This window comes from Delphinapterus leucas, chromosome 17 (assembly GCF_059928025.1).
Source record: "Delphinapterus leucas isolate spDelLeu-1000000601 "Yukka" chromosome 17, BTC_Dleu_Yukka2, whole genome shotgun sequence".
Classification (NCBI taxonomy): Eukaryota; Metazoa; Chordata; class Mammalia; order Artiodactyla; family Monodontidae; genus Delphinapterus; species Delphinapterus leucas.
In genome coordinates, this window is record NC_143145.1 from 42,914,011 (window position 1) to 42,937,573 (window position 23,563).

The following is a 23,563-nucleotide window of genomic DNA, read 5'->3' on the forward strand; positions in this document are numbered from 1 at the left end:
TAATGTGGAAAACCCAGCCTTGGTAAGATGTACTTTGAGCTCTTTATTACAGTGGTGGGAAGGAGTTGTCCCAGTTCCCTCATCTGTATCACTTGAAATATTCTTACCTGAAGTCAGGGAGGAACAAAGCAAGCTTTTTGCCCCATGAGGTTGATCCCTGGGTTATTAACATGTCCTCCAAAAAAAAAAAAAAAAAAGAAAGAAAAAAAAAGAACTAAACACCTACAGACTTCTCTCACTGAGGATTTTCAACTATCCCCAGCTCTGTACTCTCAGGGGCTTCCAGATCTAAGGATAGTATGATACATATCTCAGACAGGTAATTCTTCTTCTTCTTCTTCTTCTTTTTTTTTGCTTCAAAGGAGTAATGTTATTTTATAATTCTCCCCATTTATTAGTTGCTTAGTACTTGAGTTTTAAAAGTGCACATTAAAAAAATGAGAGTTGAATACAGGACTTTGGAATAAAGAGGTCAGGGATACCAAATAAATTGAGTCCGTTTTTAGTTTTCTTCATGATAATTAAAGATGATTCAGCAACGATGGCCATTTTACGCAGCTCGTTCAGGAGGGCTTCTAGTACATGCAAGTGCATGCACTTGGTACAGAGGAGGATCTCACGAAGTTTCAGTGACGACTAGAAATATCATAAGGCGATTATGGACAATCTATCAACACCTGTTGTTGTCACTGGACAGAGAATGCTTCCAGTTTTCCAATCCGCAGCTGGAACCAAGCTCTCGGATCTTCCACTCGTCTTCACTGGCCAAAAGAAAACTTTGTAATGGCTGATATTTTTTCCTTACAATTTCAATGAAGCCTTAGATTGGATCACATGAAAATGTCTCCGCGTATCTTCCAGAACTCCCCAATACCTTCCTTAATAGCATATTCAGCACAGTTCTTGCACTCTTGGGGTGTAAATCCAATTAATGCTCTCCCTGTAGTACCAATTCTCCGATCACTTGTCAATTTTTTAAATTTGAGCTTCTATGTAATGAGGAGATACATAATAAAAATGGTCCCCAAGGACACTGTAAGCCATGTATTGAGAGCCTTCTGAGGTTTCTGTAACTTCTTGATCTTCAAAACTCTCTACATTGCAAGCTATCTCCATTTTCCCTTCGTGAGGAAAAGCCATCGTTTGGACGCCCTTCAGTCCATTCACATTTGAGCCCCGAATGGCACTAGCGATCTGTTTTCCCAGAGCCAAGTCTTGATATCATCTTTGGTAACATTGCAGTTCATCACATACAGGCTAGCTACGATGCCTGATGTGAAAGTTTGTTTCTCAGTTTGCGGTTTCGCTCAGCTCCTGCCTCCCGCAGATTGGCTCTCGGCTGCTCTAGCGGCAGCATGAATCTCCTCACTGCAAAGCTGAAATTCCAATTTTGTTCCAACGCAACTGTCACAACACCCTGAAGCAAGCTGTTAAACCACATCTTCGGGCAGGTGCAGCTCCCAGGTCAGGTTTAAGAACACCAAAATCCCTCCTTGTGAACCAGCCCAGTTGCTTCCTTCTCTGGACAAGAGTGCGCTTCTCAGGCAGGTCAGCCTCACCAAAGAGAAACACACTGCAGCCAGGAACACGTTGGACGAGATTCTCACCAAGGCTTCTAGCCACAGCTCCACACTTCCACTCCAACACCAGAGAGAGGGTAAATGGGAATCAGGTCCACTGCTCCCAGGCAAGGATGGATCCCCTCTTGAACCTCCATATCAATTGACTGGAAGGCCTCCAGGCAGGCAGCCAGAATGGAATTGCGTAACTCAGCAAGAGAAGCTGCTATTGTAATGACTGACCTGTTGTCCTTTTTTTTTTTTGCGGTACGCGGGCCTCTCACTGTTGTGGCCTCTCCCGTTGCGGAGGACGCACAGGCTCAGCGGCCATGGCTCACGGGCCCAGCCGCTCCGCGGCATGTGGGATCCCCCCGGACCGGGGCACGAACCCGTGTCCCCTGCATCGGCAGGCGGACTCTCAACCACTGCGCCACCAGGGAAGCCCTATTGCACTCTTGATCAGAAAATATATTGAGCACTGATAGCTCAGGATGTTTCTGTCCATTTTTTTTCAAGAAAAGCTGCTTTCGCTGCGTTCTCAACAATGTATTATTTTCTTCTGGCTTCTGAAATGTTTCATAAACAGGCAGCCAAACGGAGCCCCAGTCTGTGTCCTGCGCACGCACCACCGTTGGCACTTTTAGGGCGGCAGAGGCTCTCCGGGGAGGTTGCAGTGCGAGGTCTGGGCAGACACCGGCGCTGGGACCCCCTGCGCGGTGCCGCCCAGGTTCTGGTGTGGAGTGGCCCAGACTCACGTGGGCCGAAGGGTAACCAGAGGGACTCGCTGAGGGCCCCGGGAGACTCCAGCAGGGGGATCAGCGTCCGCGGGCGGCGGGGCCCGGAGCGAGGGGCGGCCGGCGGCGGCGCCGCCCCGGGCCCGCCTCCAGCCTGCGACCACGCCGGCAGCTCCGCGGTTTGGGGGGACGCACCTGCGGGGATGGAGGACGTCGCTGTAGGATGGCCTCTTTTTTCTTTGTAACGTGTGAGATATAGCTTATATATCTTAAGATCTACCCTTTTGTTTGTTTGTTTGTTTGTTTTTGTGGTACGCGGGCCTCTCCCTGTTGTGGCCTCTCCCGTTGCGGAGCACAGGCTCCGGACGCGCAGGCTCAGCGGCCACGGCTCACGGGCCCAGCCGCTCCGCGGCATGTGGGATCCTCCCGGACCGGGGCACGAACCCGTGTCCCCTGCATCGGCAGGCGGACTCTCAACCACTGCACCACCAAGGAAGCCCTACCCTTTTAAAATGTCCAATTCAGTGGTTTTTAATATGTCACAAAAATGTACAACCATCACCACTATCTGATCCCAGAACACTTTCACCAGCCTCAAAGAAACCCTGTACCAACTAGCAGTCACCCCCTATTCTCCTCTCCTCCCAGCCCCTGGCAAACACTAATCGACTTGCAGTCTCTAGAGATTTCCTTTATAGACATTTCATATAAATGGAATCATGTAACATGTGACCTTTTGTGTATAATTTCTTTTACTTAGCATAATGTTTTCAAGGTTCATCCATATTGTAGCAGGTATTAGTACGTCGTTCCTTTTTTTATGGCTGATTAATATCCCATTGTATGAATATAATCATTTTGAATATCCAGTTATCATTTGATGGGCATTTATGGCTATTATAAATAATGCTATTATGGACATTCATGTACAATTTTTGTGAGGATATATGTTTTCCATTCTCTAGGATATATACCTAGGAGTAAAATTTCTGGGACATAGTTAATTCAATTTTTAACTTTTTAAATGACTGCAAAACTGTTCTGCAAAACAACTGAACCATTTTACATTCCCACCAGCATTGTATAAGTGTTCTGATTTCTCCACATCCTTGCCAACACTTGTTACTTATCTGTTTCTTTATTGTATTGATAGCTATCCTAGTGGAGTAAAGTGATAGTTCTCTGTGGTTTGGGTTTGCATTTCCCTAATGACTAATGTTAATATCTTTTAATGTGCTTATTGGCTATTTGTATATCTTCTTTGGAGAACTGTCTGTTCAAATCCTTTACCTCTTTTTAAATTGAATTATTTGTCTTTTTATTGTTGTAAGAGCTCTTTATATATTCTGCATAAAGTTTCTTATCATACACATGATTTGCAAATATTTTCTCACATTCTATAGGTTACTTTTCACTTTCTTGATAGTTCGTTTGAAGCACAAAAGCTTTTAATTTTGATGAAGTTCAATTTATTTTCTTTTTTGTTTGTGCTTTTGCTATAACATCTAAAAAACTCTTGCCTCATCCAGAGTCACAAAGATTTATGCCTGTTTTTTCTTCTCAGTTTTATAGTATTAATTCTTAACATTTAGGCCTTTGGTCTATTTTTAGTTAATTTTTGTGCATGATACGAGAGGTAGGGATCTAACTTCATTCTTCTGCATGTGGATATCCAGTTGTTCCAGCACCATTTGTTGAAAACGCTATTTTTTCCCCATTGAATTATCTTAGCACATTTGTCAAAAATTAATTTGACCATAAATACAAAAGTTTATTTCTGTACTCCTGATTTTGAATCCATTGATCTATATGTCTGTCCTTATGCCAGTGCCACACTCTCTAGAATACTGTAGCTTTGTAGAAAATTTTGAAATCAGGCAGTGTTAAGTCTCCCAACTTTGTTCTTCTTTTTCAAGATTGTTTTGGTTATTCTGGGCCTCATACATTTTTAAATAAACTTTAGGATCATCGTGTCAATTCTACAAACAAGACAAAATAATTTTGATAGGGATTGTGTTGAATTTGTATCTCAACTTGGAGAATAGTACTATCTTAACAATATTAAGTTTTTCAAGTTTTGAGCACGGGATGTTTTTTCCATTTATTTAGATCTTCTTTAATTTCTTTCAACAATGTTTCGTAGTTTTCAGTTTACAAATCTTGTATTTCTCTGGTTAAATTTATTCTGAAGTATGTTATTCCTTTTAATCCTATTGTAAATGGAATTGTTTTCTTAACATCATTTTCCGATTTCTTTTTGCTGGTGTATAGAAATACAGTTGATTTTTTTTTCTTTTTTTTTGTATATTGATCGTTTATCTTGCAACCTTACTGGACTTGTTTATTTGCTGTAAAACTTTTTTAGATTCCTTAGGATTTTCCATATGTAAGATCATGTCATCTATGAATAGAAATACTTTTACTCATTTCTTTCCAATCTGGATGACTTTTATTTCTTTCTCTTTCCTAGGATTTCAAGTACAATGTTATATAGAAGTGACAAGATTGGGCATCATTATCTTGTTCCTGATCATATAGGGAAAGCTTTCAGTCTTTCACCATTATGTATAATATTAGCTGTGGGTTTTTCTTAGATGCCCTTTATTAGGTTGAGGAAGTTATCTTCTATTCCTACTTTGTTGTGTATTTTTTTTTATCATGAAAGGATGCTGGATTTTGTCAAATGATTTTCTGCCTCTATAGAGATACTCATCTGGTTTGGTCCTTTATTCTATTAATATGGGGTATTAAATTAATTGATTTTCATACGTTGAACCAGCCTTGTATTCTGAGATAAATTCCACTTGGTCATGATATATAATTCTTTTTATATGTTGCTGGATTCAGTTTGCTAGTATTCTGTTGAAAACTTTTGCATCTATATTTATGAGATATTGCTCTGTAGTTTTATTTTGTTATTTTTTTTCTGTTTTGCATATAAGGATGACACTGGCCTCATAGAATAAGTTGGGAAGTATTCCATACTCTTCTACTTTTTGGAAGCGTTTGTGAAGGTTTGATGTTAATTCTCCCATACTTTTTAGGTAGAATTCACCAGTGAAGTTACCTGGTCCTGGGCTTTACTTTGTGGGAAATTTTTTGATTACAATTCAAGCTCTTTAGTTGTTATAGTTCTTTTCAGACTTTCTACTTATTCTTTGGTCAATTTTGGTAGTTTTTATCTAAGAATTCATCCATTTCACTTAGGTTGTCTGATTTGTGGGAAAACAATTGCTTATAGTATTCTATTTCATCCTTTTTATCTCTGTAAGTTTGGTAGTACTGTCCCCTCTTACATTCCTGATTTTAGTTGTTTGATTCTTGTGTTTTTTTAAAAAATATTTATTTGTTTATTTATTTTGGCTGTGCTGGGTCTTAGTTTTGGCACGCGGGATCTTTTTTTTTAGTTGCGGTGTGCGGGCTTCTTAGTTGCGGCATGTGGACTTCTTAGTAGTGGTATGCATGCGAGATCTAGTTCCCTGACCAGGGATCAAATCCAGGCCCTCTGCATTGGGAGCAGGGAGTCTTACCCACTGGACCACCAGAGAAGTCCCTCTTGTGTCTATTTTTTTCTTGGTAGGTCCAATTGAAGATTTGTCCATTTTGTTGATCTTTTCAAAAGACCAACTTTTTGTTTTGCTGATTTTCTCCTTTGCTTTTGTGTTCTCCATTTTATTAATTTCCACTCTAATCTTTATTTCCTTCTGCTTGCTTTGGGTTAGTTTATTCATCTTCTTCTAGTCTCTTAAGGTAGAAGATTATTGATTTGATATTTTCTTCTTTTATAGGCATTTATAGCTATAGATTTGCCTCCATGTACTGCTTAATCTGTATCCCATAAAGTTTGGTATGCTGTGTTTTCATTTTCATTCATCTAAAAGTATATTCTAATTTCCCTTTTAATTTCCTCTTTGACCTATTGGTTATTAGAGTGTATTGTTATTTCCATATATTTGTGGTTTTCCCACATTTCCTGCTATTTGGTTTTAGTTTCTCCATTGTGGTTAGAGAACATATTTTGTATGATTTCAATGCTTTAAATTTATTGAAACTTGTTTTGTGATCTATCATATGATCTAGCCTGGAGAATGTTTAATGTATATTTAAGAAGAATGTGTGTTAGGATTTTGTTGGATGGAGTGTTCCATAGATGTCTGTTAGCTTCTGGTTGGTTTACAGTGTTGTTCAAGTCTCCTATTTTCTTGTTGATCGTCTGTCTGTTTGTTATATTCATTATTGAAAGTGAAGTTTTCAAGTCACCAACTATTATTGTTGAATTGTATATTTTATCTTCAATTCTGTCAGTTTTTGCTTCATGTATTTTGGGGTCTGTTGGTAGGTGGATATATGTTTATAATTGTTATAGAATCTTGATGGATTGACCCTTGTATCAGTATAGAATATCCTTCTTTTCTCTAGTAATAATTTTTATCTTAAAGTTTGTTTGTTCTAATAGTAGTATAGCTTAATTTCACCCTCATTTTGAAGGACAGTTTTGTTGCATGTACAATTCTTAGTTGGCAGCCTTTTTCTTTCAGCACTTTGAATATGTCATTTCACTGTCTTCTGGCCTCCATGAGAAATCAGCTGTTCAGTTTATTGAGGATCCTTTGTATGTGATGAGTCTCTGCACTTCCAAATTCTCTTTTTTTTTTTTTTTTGCGGTATACGGGCCTCTCACTGTTGTGGCCTCTCCCATTGCGGAGCACAGGCTCCGGACTTGCAGGCTCAGCAGCCATGGCTCACGGGCCTAGCTGCTCCACGGCATGTGGGATCTTCCCGGACCGGGGCATGAACCTGTGTCCCCTGCATCGGCAGGTGGACTCTCAACCACTGTGCCACCAGGGAAGCCCTTTTTGTTTTTTTTTTAATAAATTTATATATTTTTATTTATTTATTTTTGGTTGCATTGGGTCTCCATTGTTGCATGCAGGCTTCCTCTAGTTGCGGCAAGCGGGGGCTACTCTTCGTTGCAGTGTGCAGGCTTCTCATTGCAGTGGCTTCTCTTGTTGTGGAGCATGGGCTCTAGGTGCATGGGCTTCAGTAATTGTGTCACGCACTCAGTAGTTGTGGCTCACAGGCTCTAGAGCACAGGCTCAGTAGTTGTGGCACATGGGCTTAGTTGCTCCACGGCACATGGGATCTTCCTGGACCAAGGATCGAACCCATGTCCCCTGCATTAGCAGGTGGATTCTTAACCACTGCACCACCAGAAAAGTCCCTGTTTGTTTGTTTTGTGCTTTATTATGATGAGTCTAAGTTTGAGTCTCTTTGAATTTATTGTGTTTCAAGTTCAGTGAACTTCTTGGAAGCATAGATTAATGTTTTTCTCAAATTTGGGAAGTTTTTGATTAGTCTTTCTTCAAATAATCTTTCTGCCCCTTTCACTCTTTCCTTTTCTTCTATGACTCTCATTATGCATGTTTGCTTGATGATGTTCCATTTGTCTCTAGGGTTCTGTTAATATTTCTTCTTTCTTTCTGTCAGGATGGATAACCTCAATTGATCTATTATCAAATTCACAAATTCTTCTCCTGCTAGCTAAGACTTACTGTTGGGCCTTTTCTAATGAATTTTTCATTTCAGTTATTATGCTTTTCAACTCTAGAATTCTTATTTGTTTTTTTAAAAAATAATTTCCATGTCTTTATTTATATTCTCTATTTGGTGAGACATTGTTACCATACTTTAGTTCTTTAGAGATAGTTTCCTTTTGTTTTTGAACCTGTTTAAAATAGTTAATTTAAAATCCTATTTAGTAAGTCTAACATCTAGACTTCCTTGGGGACAGTTTCTGTTGACTGCTATTTTTCCTATATATGGGCCTTACTTTTCTTTTATTTGCATGTCTCACAATCATTTGTTGAAAACTGGACTTTATAAATAATATGATGTGGCAACACCAGAAATCATATCCCATTGTCTTCCCAGGATTTGTTGTTGCTGCTGTTTGTTTGTTTAATGACTTTCCTGAATTAATTCTGTAAAGTCTGTATTCTTTGCCATATGTAGCCACCGAAGTCTGTTTGGTTAGCTTAGTCTTCAGCTAATGATTGAATTAAGATTTCCTTACAAGCCTAGAATCAATAAGTCTTCCAACCTTTGCCAATAGGCTCTGTGTACTTGTTGGGTACATCTTCAAAGATGTGGCAAACAGTTGACAACTCTGCCTTAGCCTTTACTTCCTGCTTGCACAGAGCCTCAAGGTCAGTCAGAGGTGAGAGATTAGGGCCTTCTAAGGTTGTTCCTGGGCATGTGCACAGCTCTACTTATGAATGTGGCCTTTTAGACTCCCAGAAATCTATTGGAGATTTTTGATGCTCCCCTGGCCCCTGCAAGGGACATCTCATTCTCAAGCTTTACCTTTTAAGTGTTCTAGTTAGAGTCTTATTTGCATCAACTGCTATCACGGTCTCAGGCAGCTGCAGTGTTAAGCAAGTGCTGATGATTATTTTCAACAGATTCCCCAGGAAGAAAATTGTTTGCAGTGAGTGAGCTCTGAGTTGGGTCAAATAAAGACAAGCTGCATGAATAGGTATTTCCAGGGAGCTTCCAGGTAGGTTAGATAATATCAGTTCTTTGGGGACAGGACTTCTGGGAAACTCCAAACTCCTTCTACCCCCTACATAGTACCATGGTTGTGAGGCTGTTGGTTTTCAAGGCCACTGCATATCCTGAGACAGGATGATGGAATTAGGGCAAGTCAAAGCAACTACAAAGCTTGGTTCTAACTGATGGTAATTTTCTTAAATAAACAGTCCTTGGATTTTGCAAGCCACAGTTCTACGCATGTAACACATCAGCTGTTTTTTTTTTTTTTTTTAATTCCATTTCTTGCCAACCAACATGAATACACTTGGTACTGTTACAATCATTATCTAGACTTACTCATGTTCTCCTTTGGTTACTTTACACCATATCATTGTTCTTTTGCTGATTCATAATTTATAGAATGAACATTTTAATGCTTAAAATTCATTAAGTTTATGTGTTATATAATTTTATACCTTTCTTTTTTTGACCATTTAGGAGTTTTCAACTTTACCAGTATTGTAGGCTACTATACTACAAGCATGCAGTTTATTGTTTAAAAAATATTTCCTTAGAATAAATTCTATTTAGTAATATTTGCTATCAAAGGCTACAAACATTTTATGCCTCAAGTTATTTCCAAAAGGATTATACTAATTTATATTTTCATCAATAATATGTGTGTTTATTTACATCCTTTACAACATTGACTATTAGTTTTTATTTTTTAAATATATAAAAATATATTAGGGGCTTCCCTGGTGGCGCAGTGGTTGAGAGTCTGCCTGCCGATGCAGGGGACACGGGTTCGTGCCCCGGTCTGGGAAGATCGCACATGCCGTGGAGCGGCTAGGCCCGTGAGCCATGGCCGCTGAGCCTGCGCGTCCAGAGCCTGTGCTCCGCAACGGGAGATGCCACAACAGTGAGAGGCCCGCGTACCGCAAAAAAAAAAAAAAAAAATAAAAATATATATATATATATATAAAATTATTAATGAGGTTGAACAACTTTTACATCTGCTTTATTTTATGTGAATTTTCTATTCTTGTGGTCTTAAAAGTATTATAGCTATCCCATGAATAATCATTGGTATTTTCTTTACTTCTGAAAAAGTGAGAACTTTATCAATTAAAGCCACTTTTAAGTTGTTTTCCTTGATAGTAAAATGTCTTTTAATCTTTGTCACAATTTGTAGAAGTACTAAATGACATCTTTTTTATCCTAGCAAAGAACTACCCTTTTTAATGTTACTTAAAAGCTAGCAGTATTATAGCTGTCCGATATTCCCAGAAAAATCTCATCTAATTTTAGCTACAATTTAAAGCATCTACTGGCTTTCATCAATGTACTGAATTATGTCACATATTGTTTCTTGAGGAAAATGTATTTTGAATGTACATAGCTAACGTTTAAGCAGACTTTTAGAATGTATCATTTTAAAAGCTTAGAATTTCTTATTTTAGTGATTGTACAAATGAAAACGTTACCTGAAATTGGTGACTTACTACAAATTCTACAACATTGTTTTTCCTTACAACCTAATCTAATGTTTGCTTTTTCCCAGTTTAAGGCCAGTCCTCTTGCTGTGACTTTCAAACTAACTGGGGAGACAGATGACATATTTCAGATACAACCAGATGGACTTCTGTATCACAGCAAAGCCCTGGACAGGGAAACAAGAGCTGTTCACAAACTCCAGGTGAACTGAGACCAGACAAAGGACACTAACTCTAATCTCTCTGAGCATTCTTTGTCCTGGAAGTATCACTGGCACCTTCTTTCCTAGCACAGAATCCTGTTTCAGCTCTCCTGACACTAATGACGTGATTTGCAAATCTAATTTGTCTTTTTTAATTTAATTTAATTTTTTAACAACTAGAGAGGCGTTTGGCAAAGGTATCCTCTTTTTTAGGCTTTATGACCAGAGTAACCCAATTTATATTGCTAAGGCTCTTAGATGGCATTACTCATCAAAATGAGTGGAAACCTGGATGGCACCTGGATCAAAACTAGCCAGTACTTCTCTGATATTTCACTGATGTCTGCCTATGGCTGTTGGGTGGGCTCTGGACCCACAAAGAAGGTGGCACTGGTACTAGATGGAGCTCCTTTGGGCCTTGCAAGAAGCAGAAGTAATCAATGACCAAAGTCAGAGGCTGCCTAGAGAGACCCTTCTCTCTCTCTTTCCCCCTTAGTTTTCATGGTTTGTATCTCTATCTGAATGATAGAGAGCTAGTTGTGGGGAAAAGAGCAAGCCAAAAGCTTTCTGTTTAAATTTTACTACTGGCTCTGCAGATCAACCACTAAAATGCCTCTGTAACAGGACATATTTTCATACCCTCAAGGGTCAAAGTGTTCTTATTTTACTGATTCCAGCTATTTAGAAAAAAAGCATGTCCAGTGTCCAGCCAACCCCACTGCTGGAAAAACACAGTCATGATTAGATTGATTTAACTGATAGGGCCTCTATTTTAGCAGCTCCCAATTTGGGCTCTTATGGGTGTCTTTCTCCCCTGTAGTGATCAGGTTATTTGTTGTTTGGGCTCTAATTTCTTTCAAGTGACTTTTGAGTGTGTGATATGAGGTCCAGACTCACCAAGGAGGTTTCCTTTTCCTGTCAACATCAGGTCTCAGCCCTGGATGCTCACGGCAATACAGTGGAGGGCCCGGTCCCCATCACCATAGAAGTGAAGGACATCAACGACAATCGACCTGTGTTTCTCCAGTCAAAGTATGAAGGCTCAGTAAGGCAGAATTCTCGCCCAGGTAATAGGCAGGAGCCTGGAGATATCTGTGGAAAGATGGAAGCGTAACAGGCAGAGGGGCAGATTTGTGTGGCTAACATGTGTAGCTAGCATTCATTAAGGACTTACCATCTTATTTAAATTTTATTTATCTTATTTAAACTTCACAGCAATACTCTGGGAGTTGTTTTATTATCCCCACTGCTCTAGGACACAACTTCTCAACGTTAGCACTATGGACATCTTGGGCCTGATAATTCTTTTTTTGTTAGGGGCTGTTCTGTGCATTATAGGATGTTAGGCAGCATCCCTGACATCTATCAATGCACCAGATGCCAGGAGCAACACTTCCCTTCCAAATTGTGACAGCAAAGATGTCTTCACACATCGCCAAATGTCCCCTGGGGGGCAAAATCACCCCTAGTTAAGAATCACCATTTTAGGGTGAGAATTTAGAACACCTTACAGCTTTAGAACACTCTAGAACACTCTGGAAAGGTAAGCTTACTCTCCCACATCCTCCCAGAAATCCACATTCTCATGGTCACTGCTGGCTTCCAGTTCTTTTTCTTCTCTGACTTCAGCTCCTAGCTATGACTCATCCCTTCACTCTTTTAATTTTCATTTCTACAAAAGCCCCTCATCAAAGCATAGGTGTGTGTGGCAGGCTTTATTGAAGATTTAGAGGAATGAAGGAGCATCATGTCATAACAGTGCACAAAATAATCATGAATATTAGACTGTGAGTTCTCAAAAAGACTTTTGGCCATTTCCACCAACTCACTGTCAAACTTCCCTCTGTGTCACTTAATCGCTATCTCTCACTCTTCAATGCCCACTTCCAATAACTCAGGAAGAATATTCCTTCCACTTTATTATGTGGAGCAATTTCACGTGTCTCTGTCCCTGAGGTTGCATACCAAAGGCTCACCACTAAATTCTGCCAAGTAATAATCTTCCAGGTCTTATTCTTTACCAGTAGGGTTTTCTAATTCAGTGATTCTCAAACTTTTTGGTCTCAGGCCCCTTGTATTCTCATAAAAACTATTGTGGACTCCAAGAAACTTTTGGTTATATCCAGTAGTGTGCTAGTAAATTTTAATAGCTGTCTCTCTGGGGAGAAAAAACCCTGATTTGTAGAATTTGTCAATTTCTGTGGTATAAGTACTCTCACCATAACTTATTTTAAGCTACCACTGGTGTTAATAATTGGCTCACAAAATTTCTGAAAATTCAACTAGGTCTCACGAGTTGACTCCAATATGTCACTGGTTATATCTATCAATATTTATCGTATTTGAAATTAAAACTGAGAAGTTAAAAAATATTTATTTAGTGATTGATTTAAAGTAATAAGCATATTTTAATAAAAATAACTATTTTCAAAGACAAAAGGAATGTTAAGAAGAATGGCATTGTTTTAATCTTTGCACATCTCTTTAATGTCTGGATTAATTGAGAACAGTTGGATTCTCATTTCTGTTTCTGCATTCATTTCGTTGCCATATGCTGTTTTGGTTGAAACATTTAAAGAAAAACTCTCCTTACACAGTGTTAATACTGTAATAATGCTTCAGATGACTGTGGATATTCTTTGATACTAGACCAAAACTCAACAAGTGGTGGTTTCTTAAATGTTATTTTCAATGTAGAATCCGAAACCATATTAATGCCTTTTTTGGGATACACCTTTATGCTAAAATCCATCAAATTATGTTTTTTGTTTTTTGTTTTTTTTTTTTGCCGTGCACAGGCCTCTCACTGCTGTGGCCTCTCCCGTTGCGGAGCACAGGCTCCGGACGCGCAGGCTCAGCGGCCATGGCTCACGGGCCCAGCCGCTCCGCGGCATGTGGGATCTTCCCGGACAGGGGCACGAACCCGTGTCCCCTGCATCAGCAGGCGGACTCTAGACCACTGCGCCACCAGGGAAGCCCTTATGTTGTGATTTGAATGGGTCTTTCACACATGTATGACCCTAAAAACAGTCTCAAAGACCTCTAGAGGTCCCTGGACCATACTTTAAGAAACCTCATCCTAGAGGAAAGGGGCAGAATAAAGAATTATTTCACCACTGATATGAATTATGGCACCTTCCTCCATTCTATTTCTGCCTCTTAGAAGGCAAATGTGTCTGTGGTTGGTTTGGGTTTCAATTAATATCTTTTTTTTCTGGGTACATTTTGTTAAACAGGAAAGCCCTTTATGTATGTCAATGCTACAGACTTGGATGATCCAGCCACACCCAACGGCCAGCTTATTTATAAAATTATCATGCAGCTTCCCAAGGTCAACAATGTCATGTACTTTCAGATCAACAACAAAACAGGGGCAATTTCACTTACTCTAGCAGGTAAGTTAAGTGATGTCCTCATATGACTCTCTGAGGCAGTTAAAAGGACCTAGATCTGTATCACCTTCAGAGACATTTCCTTTTCTTTTCTCTCCTACTTCCCATAGGATCCCAGGAACTGGATCCTTTGAAGAATCCTTCCTACAAGCTGGTGGCCTCAGTGGAGGACATGGGAGGCCAGAATGAGCATTCCTTTAGTGACACCACATCTGTGGATATTATGGTGAAGGAGAATATTTGGAAAGCACCAGAACCAGTGGAGATTGAAGAAAATTCAACTAATCCTTACCCCATTAAAATCACTCAGGTAGTGCCCAAGGAACGCCTAGAGCCTACCCAGTCAATCAGCACTCACATTGTAGGGGCCCACCCTCATGGTCTTCACTGACATTTCTGCATAGCATCATTATGAAGCAAACTAAATAGACAAGGTCTGTGGCCCCAAGTCTCTGGAGTTTGCCATCATGGGTAAACTCTGGACTTTACAACTTGGATTCAGATATATGTGTGTGTGTGTGTATATATATATATATATATATATATATATATATATATATATATGAGTTTTAAAAGAGAACTTCACTCACCTTCACCTTCCAAGTAGATAATACTGTTGTTCCCTGTCAAGAGTGTAGGATCTGGCTGCCCTAGAGTGGGCTGTATATGGTACACGTACATGATTCAAATTTGGGGCTGCAAATTATTTTTGAAAGGCTGTTTCTTATTCCTTTGGGAAAAATCTCTATGCGAAAGACTCAACCCATCACAGGCTGAGGAACAGAGATAAGACTGGTCAAGTGTAAAAGCTGAGCAGATGACCTTTACCCTTGGAGCCCACCCCTGCCAACTCCATCTCCTGTGGGTACCTCTCCCCTCCATTCAAACCCTCCCCCGGTCCCACCTCTATGGCTGGTGTTCATCCTGAGCCCCCTCCTCTTTCTTTAGCTCCTGGAAATCCACTCTGGGGTTCACCCAGATCTGATCTTTTCTGGAAGATCAGGAAGTTTCTTGATGCAAAAGCTGTGAGTTAGTGGGAGAGCACTGGATTTGGAAGCAGATAAACTGTTATGAGCCCCAACTTCTCACCAATAAAATGGGGATAATAACAGATCTTTGGGTTGTTGTGGAAATTAATTAGTATCTGTGGAAGTGAATAAAAGGTATTAACGTTATGAAGGAGTTGTAGTCTGTAGTAGCCCTAATTTTTTTTAGATGACACTGTTGTTGTTAAGGGGTCCTGGAATGGCCTATCCCACCATATCTATTGTCTAACTTGAAAGGATTTTTATTTATTAAACGTTGAATTAATGAATTTCACCTTCAGAGGAAAAAAAAAAAAAGAATGAGAGGAAGAAATATTCTGCTTTACCAGCTAAGAAACTATGTCAGGACTCTTTACCATGAGAATTTCAGATTGGGTTCCTTTACTAAAGTCTTCCTGTTTATTGTTTAGGTTACCTTCATAAGGATTTGTAAATGCTAAAAAGAACACATACACTTGTTTTCACTTAGGGCTGTCAAAGAAAAGAAAATCTAAAGAGCCACACCCAATACCTAGGCCTGGGGAAAGTACTTTGTGTGGCTTGAAACTGAATAAGAGTGGAGGGGGACAGCTCAAGAGAGAACTTAGGCTGAATTTTTAGGGCATCAAAGGAGCTCGCTTACAACTAAGAACATGGTTTTTGTCTTGGACAGAGGGTGTGCTTAAATAACTAGAAAGGGATACCCTTCCCAAGCTGGTTTGAGAGAATAGTTTAGTGTGGAAATTTCAAATGGCTGTAAGACTATAGGCAAGTCACTTAAATTTTTGTGCCCTAGTTTCCCCATTTATAAGGTGGGGATAACAATAGTCTCTACCTCATGGGGCTGTTTGAGGATTTAATGAGATAACATATAAAAGTGTTTAGAATTATGTCTGGAATGGGGTAAAACCCTCAGTACGTGTTGTTATTAGTACTAGACTATCAGATAGGCCAGGCTCTGTCTGCAGCAAGTAGACAGGTCTTACTATTGAGTTTACTGATTTTTTTTTCAAACACCTTTATTGGAATATAATTGCTTTACAATGTCGTGTTAGTTTCTGGTGTATAACAAAGTGAAACAGCTATATTCACTTATATCCCCATATCCCCTCCCTCTTACACCTCCCTCCCACCCTCCCTATCCCACCCTTCTACAGTGGTCACAGAGCACCGAGCTGATCTCCCTGTGCTATGCGGCTGCTTCCCACTAGCTATCTGTTTTACATTTGGTAGTGTATATATGTCCATGCTACTCTCTCACTTCGTCCCAGCTTACCCTTCCCCCCCCACCGTGTCCTCAAGTCCATTCTCTATGTCTGTGTCTTTATTCTTGTCCTGCCCCTAGGTTCATCAGAACCATTTTTTTTCTTAGATTCCATATACATGTGTTAGTGTACGGGATTTGTTTTTCTCTTTCTGACTTACTTCACTCTGTATGACAGTCTCTAGGTCTATCCACCTCACTACAAATAACTCAATTTCATTTCTTTTTATGGCTGAGTAATATTCCATTGTATATATGTGCCACATCTTCTTTATCCGTTCATCTATCAATGGACACCTTGGTTGCTTCCATGTCCTGGCTATTGTAAATAGTGCTTCAATGAATATTGGGGTGCATGTCTCTTTTTGAATTATGGTTTTCTCAGGGTATATGCCCAGTAGTGGGATTGCTGGGTCATATGGTAGTTCTATTTTTAGTTTTTTAAGGAACCTCCATACTGTTCTCCATAGTGGCTGTATCAATTTACATTCCCACCAACAATGCAGGAGGGTTCCCTTTTCACCACACCCTTTCCAGCATTTATTGTTTCTAGATATTTTGATGATGGCCATTCCGACCGGTGTGATGTGATACCTCATTGTGGTTTTGATTTGCATATCTCTAATGATTAGTGATGTTGAGCATCCTGTCATGTGTTTGTTGGCAATCTGTATATCTTCTTTGGAGAAATGTCTGTTTAGGTCTTCTGCCCATTTTCAGATTGGGTTGTTTATTGTTTTGATATTGAGCTGCATGAGCTGCTTGTATATTTTGGAGATTAATCCTTTGTCAGTAGCTTGGTTTGCAGTATTTTCTCCCATTCTGAGGGTTGTCTTTTCGTCTTGTTTGTGGTTTCCTTTCCCATTTGTTTATTTTTGTTTTTATTTCCATTTCTCTAGGAGGTGGGTCAAAAAGGATCTTGCTGTGATTTATGTCATAGAGTATTCTGCCTATGTTTTCCTCTAAGAGTTTTACAGTGTCTGGCCTTACATTTAGGTCTTTAATCCACTTTGAGTTTATTTTTGTTTATGGTGTTAGGAAGTGTTCTAATTTAATTCTTTTACGTGTAGTAGTCCAGTTTTCCCAGCACCACTTTATTGATTTTTTTTGCCAAGTTGTTTACAAAACAACTCTAGGAGTTGGCAAATATTCTTTGTTTTAAAAAAGTAATTAGTGAGTTAATTTATTTCTTTTTGGCTGCGTTGGGTCTTCGTTGCTGCACGCGGGCTTTTCTCTAGTTGCGGTGAGTGGGGGCTGCTCTTCGTTGCGGTGCGCGGGCTTCACATTGAGGTGGCTTCTTTTTTTGTGGAGCACGGGCTCTAGGTGCGTGGGCTTCAGTAGTTGTGGCTTGTGGGCTGTAGAGTGCAGGCTCAGTAGTTGTGGTGCGTGGGCTTCGTTGCTCCACAGCACGTGGGATCTTCCCTCATCAGGGATCGAACCCGTGTCACCTGCATTGGCAGGCGGATTCTTAACCACTGCGCACCCAGGGAAGTCTGTTGGCAAATATTCTTATCCCTGAAGTCGTTAAGACTAAAGACTTAAGGGAGGAATGTTCTTTATTTATGTGTCATTTGTCTTGCTTAAATAATAGCATGGTGAAGAACTGAAAGTGTCTCATCGTCTTCACTGGTGAGTTCTGGGAGCTTGTTGTCCATCATGGCTTAGTGATCAGATAATGCCGCTACTAAATACATTTTGTTTCTTAAATTGGTGTTTCATGACATGAAATCTTCACATTCGGACTTCCAAAAGAACAACCCACAAACTCTTTAGAGGCTTCACAAAGAATTGCTTTAGAGAAGAAAAATACCCCTCTATGCTTATTTGGAGCAATATAACTTAGTACAAAGGAAAAAAAAGTGGAGGGATTATTTTAAGCTGAAAACGAAAAATGTAATTTAGTAGTTATAAGAAACCACAGACATCTAAACAAGGTTGTCAGAAATTTCAAACCGAGAACCAGAAAATTGTTTATTTCCTTTCCAGTTCTCTCTGTCCGGATGTATCTTTCCTAACAATTCACTTTGGGCCCTGTAGGTGCGGTGGAACGAACCAGGTGCACTATATTCATTAGTGGAAAAGGAGAAGCTGTCAAAATTCCCATTTTTAATTGACCAGGAAGGAGATATCTATGTGACTCAGCCCTTGGACCGAGAAGAAAAGGATGCAGTGAGTAAAATTAGTAGGAGTTTCACAGGTGATGAGATCCTGGGCCCATGGATATCTGAGAGCAGAAACAATTTTACTTAACACCCAGCCCCCCACCAATATCCCCCAAACTGTGTTCTGAAGCTCAGTGCATTATTGCTCTCAGAGACATGATAATACCCTCACAAATTCAGCCCATTTTATATTTTCTCATTTCCCAATTCTAAGCGAATTGATGATAAGGGGATAAATGAAATAGCATTGAAATAGTTGTTTTCTCTGCCTTATAAAGGGGATGATGAAGGATTCATGTCTTAACTCTGATCTCGTTGTAGTATGTTTTTTATGCGGTTGCGACGGATGAGCATAGAAAACCACTTGCATTTCCATTGCAAATTCAAGTGAAAGTTAAAGACATTAATGATAATCCACCTACATGTTCATCTACAGTGACTGTACTTGAGGTCCAGGAGAATGAACAAATAGGTAAGAAACTGTGTATCTGTCCTCCCTATGTTAACTCTGTAATCCCTTTCTCCTCTTTGTCAAGTAAAAGGTGGGCAGGTAAACCTGATTGGGGATCAGTGGTCCATGCCCAGCACAGCATAGAGGTAGACTAGACTTTGGGACTCACATAGGTACAGTATTTAATTTCAAGCAATATCTGGGAAGAGTTTTTCAAAATTGGACATTTTATAACTACTACTCATACTCCTAGCACTGTTACTGCCACTACTATTACTACTACTACTACCACCCTTACCACTACCACTAGCACTGTAACCATTTACACCAGTATCCTGTATACATGTATAAGGTTATCTCTTTGCAAGGTTTTTTTTAGATTTTATTTATTTATTTATTTATTGGCTGCGTTGGGTCTTCCATTGCTGTGTGCCGGCTTTCTCTAGTTACAGCGAGCAGGAGCTAGTCTTTGTTGTGGTGCGAGGGCTTTTCATTGCAGTGGCTTTTCTTGTTGTGGAGCACAGGCTCTAGGCACACAGGCTTCAGTAGTTGTGGCACACGGGCTTTAAGTAGTTGTGACTCATGGGCTGAAGAGCACAGGCTCAGTAGTTGTGGCACACGGGCTTAGTTGCTCGGCGGCATGTAGGATCTTCCCGGACCAGGGATCGAACCCGTGTCCCCTGCATTGGCAGGCAGATTCTATTTTTTTTTTTTTTTATAATTCATCTATTTTATTTATTTTTGGCTGCAACGGGTCTCCGTTAGTGCACGCGGTCCCTCTCCAGTTGTGGAGAGCATGGGCCACTCTTCATTGCGGTGCGCATGCCTATCGTGGTGGCTTCTCTTGTTGCGGAGCACAGGCTCCAGGCTCACGGGCTTCAGTAGTTGTGGCACGCGGGCTCAGCAGTCGTGGCACACGGGCTCAGTAGCTCTGCGGCACATGGGATCCTCCCGGACCAGGGCCCGAACCTGCGTCTCCCGCATCGGCGGGCGGATTCTTAACCACTGCACCACCAGGGAAGCCCCTGCAAGGTTTCTCCATAGATTCTTATTTGCCTTCAACAAACTCAGTGACAGGTAAAATCCCATCAAACTTGCTAAATAATTTAAACAAACATTCACACCCAATGTCCTGCAGTTGACCCTTGATTGTCCCTCTCTAGGAAGCTGATAATAGCTCATGAGGCTGGAAGATGAAGTTCAAATCCTATCTGTTTTTGACCTTTTGTTCTTGACCTGTTTTGTTTCCTCGTACTGTGCCAGGATAGCTTTAGTTTTGTACAGGGACGACTACTATTAGAGCACTGTGATTTCTGGGAGTTTTATGACTTTGCTGGATTTGGGACATCTATTGTCTGTTACCCCTTGGTGTTGAGCTCATTGGCTGAGCAGGCTGGCATTGCTTGAAGTGTTTTTGTCTGTTTCGTGTACGTTTCAGGACTTACAGGGTTAGCAGGCTCTCATGACTACCATTCCCAGGGCTTGGCTGCCCTTGTAGGCAGATCCTCACCTGCCTCATGGGCATTCTCATCATTTTCTTTTGATCTCTTTACTCTTCTTGCCACACACTTTTCACACAGTGGGTGCTGTCTTGGTGGACACTGCTCACGTGGCCTGCTTGCTCAATGCTCACTTTTTTTCCTTCTTGCTGTCAAGAGTCATATGTAGGCTATCTATTGTCACTGTGTTCTGCTTAGGTCTTCTCTTTTTCATTTATTCCAGTTATTCTTACAACGGGAAGTATTAAACGACAGTTTGAAGGATTTCAGTTAATTTTAAGGAAGAATCTTCTAAAGTGACAGTGGAGTAACAATGAAATGTGTGACAATAGCCAAGAAACACCTATGGCATCACCCTTTTTGAAAATATGGGATGGTCTGTGATGCTGAATGAAGGCAGAAGACCTTTGAAGACCTTTGTAGATGATACCTCAAGTCTCTTTGCACAGGGCCTAACATTTAGTGTATCAGTCATCTATGTTGCATAACAAATTGTCCCAAAATTTAGCAGCTTAAAACAGCAAACATTTATTATCTCACAGTTTCTGGAAGTCAGGAATCTGGATATGGGGTGCATGCCTTTGATTCAGAATCTAGATGTGAGGTGAGTGCCTTTGATTCAGAGAGAGAGAGAAAGAGAAAGGGAGAGAGCTCAAGAAATGGCAAGTAAGATGGAAGTCAGGGGCTTCCCTGGTGGCGCAGTGGTTGAGAGTCCGCCTGCCGATGCAGGGGACACGGGTTTGTGCCCCAGTCCGGGAGGATCCCACATGCTGCGGAGCAGCTGGGCCTGTGAGCCATGGCCGCTGAGCCTGCACGTCCAGAGCCTGTGTTCCTTAACGGGAGAGGCCACAACAGTGAGAGGCCCGCAGACCGCGAAAAAAAAAAAAAAAAAAAGATGGAAGTCAGTCTTCTTATAACTAATCTCGGAAGTAACATCCCATAACTTTTGCTATATTCATTAGAAATGAGTCACTAGGCCCAGTTCGCACTCAAAAGGAGGAGGTTACACCAAGGCATCAATATCAGGGCTGGGGGGATTGCTGGGACCCACCGTAGAGGCTGCCTGCCTTATTTGGGAGGAGGGCAGTACTAGTTTTCTGAAGCTGCTGAAGATGTCATTGTTGGTAAAACAAATTGTTCAGGGATGCAGCATGCTCTTTGCATCTCCAAAAGTGAGAATTTATTTTGTAACAATATTTCACAAAGTCTTGAATTGTGGACTCAATGGACCAGGAATTCTTATAAATCAACACAGATTGAGTCTATTCTCTATATGTAGCCCAAAGGGGTACAAAAAATATCCCTGCCTTTTGGGGGCTTACTGTCTAGCTCAATAAAATACTCAATTATTCCTTAGTATATTTATATTCTCCTGTTTGGTGTCTTATATTGGCCAGAATCTTGTGGGACTCATGTCCCCAAGTCTCAGCAATAACAACATTAATTCTGAAATCCCACCTGCTACCAAGACCTTTGTGTTCATACAGGAACTTCATCCTCTGGTAAAAGCCCCACCTCCCTAAAGTATTTCTGAGTGCCCCAAGAGTTGCTGTATGTACCCTCTGAATCAGTTTGGGCTGCCACTTGTTCCTGGCCTTTGTCACTCAGGGACATGGCACTTCTTTGACTCCTGGCTCATTCATAAGCTCTCTGTTCCCAACGAGTGGTGTCTCCTACTGGAATTTCCCTGTCACTGACGTCAGCAGTCTTCACGGTACCTCTGACAGCTGGAGGTTTCCTCCGTGGTGAGAGAAGGACAGTGTCCTCTGTGTTATGCTCACTTGCTGGGGGGAAAGGTCCAGAGCAGGGCTGCTCAGACACCAAACAATCACAGAAGTTAGCAAGACACTCTTTCATTCCAACACACAGATGCTTTTCTTACAAGGGCAGATGCATGTTCCAAAGGTGACTCGGTTGTTTGTGAAAGCGGAAATGCCAGCAGCTGCAACACTAGATACGTGTTCTTTTCTGCTACCCACGTTGCCCCGCCTCCCCAGCCCATGAGACACGTCTGCACATGCCAGCTCCATTATAGACATAACATAGGTACTTCCATTCCTCCCCTCACAAACCCTCCAAATCTCCCTGTAAATCAGTAGATGCAAAGTAACATGGGGAAGGGGATGAAACCGACCTCCGCAAGTGGGGAATACATATTCAAGTTTTAGCCCTCACATGGGATTCTGGCTGTGTGTAGAGAAACCCACAATTCCCATTTCACAGAGCAAGATGACCCAGCACCTATCAGAACTCAGCCAGACCTGGGTGGAGCACTGAGTCAGAGCCGAACTTCTGGAACTCCCTGGACTGAGACGTCAACAGAAGTAAAACTTAGGACCATAAAATGCAGCAAGGCAGAGACGGTCCCTGCTCTCCGTCCCGTGCCCGTCTTTATCTTTGGGGTGGAGTCAGTCTCTGCCATTTTTCCAGGAAGTTACTTAGAAGTAACCACGGTTGGCTTGTCCTTGTTTAGTTTTACCATTTGCCTTGTGTATTAGTGTCTGAGGGTGGCCGTAACGAATTACCACAGACTTGGTGACTTAAAACCACAGAAATTTATTTGCTAAGAGTTCTGGAGACTAGAAGTCTGAAATCAAGGTGCCAGCTAGGGGAGAATTCTTCCTTGCCTCTTCTGGTTCCTTGTGGCTCCTTGGCTGCTTGTGGCAGCATCGCTGCAGTCTCTGCACTCTCTTCACATTGCCTCCGCCTCCGTGGGCGTCTCTGTGTCTTCTCTTCCTCTTATAAGAACGCCCACCACTGGATTTAAGGCCCACTCCAAATCCAGGATGAGGGACTTCCCTGGTGGTGTAGTGGTTAAGAATCCGCCTGCCAATGCAGGGGACACAGGTTCGATCCCTGGTCCGGGGAGATCCCACATGTCGTGGAGCCATTAAGCCGCATGCCACAACTACTGAGCTTGTGCTCTAGAGCCCGCGAACCACAACTACTGAGCCTGTGTGCCATAACAATTGAAGCCCGTGTGCCTAGAACCTGTGCTCTGCAACAAGAGAAGCCACCGCAATGAGAAGCCCACACACTGCAACGAAGAGTAGCCCCCTCTTGCCACAACTAGAGAAAGCCCGTGGACAGCAAGAAAACCCAACATATCCAAAAGTAAATTAAAAAAAAAAAACAAATCCAGGATGATTTCATCTCAAGGACACCTGAACTGTGTCCTCCCAAAATTCATATGGTGAAGTCCTAACTTCCAGCACCTCAAAGGGTGACTATTATTTAGAGATAGGGT

General features: G+C 41.1%; 1 protein-coding gene across 3 annotated transcripts in view; it reads left to right on the plus strand.

The window, feature by feature from the left end:
- The window catches only part of CDH17 (cadherin 17), a 105,574-nt gene that overhangs the window by 37,664 nt on the left and 44,347 nt on the right, over positions 1-23,563 (plus strand). For all 3 annotated transcript variants that reach the window (XM_022584544.2, XM_089898919.1, XM_089898920.1), the window contains 6 exons: positions 10,389-10,523; positions 11,452-11,590; positions 13,760-13,918; positions 14,026-14,225; positions 18,242-18,373; positions 18,688-18,838. In XM_022584544.2, the coding sequence (XP_022440252.1) occupies positions 10,389-10,523; positions 11,452-11,590; positions 13,760-13,918; positions 14,026-14,225; positions 18,242-18,373; positions 18,688-18,838 (916 nt within the window). The remainder of the gene's footprint in view (positions 1-10,388; positions 10,524-11,451; positions 11,591-13,759; positions 13,919-14,025; positions 14,226-18,241; positions 18,374-18,687; positions 18,839-23,563) is intronic.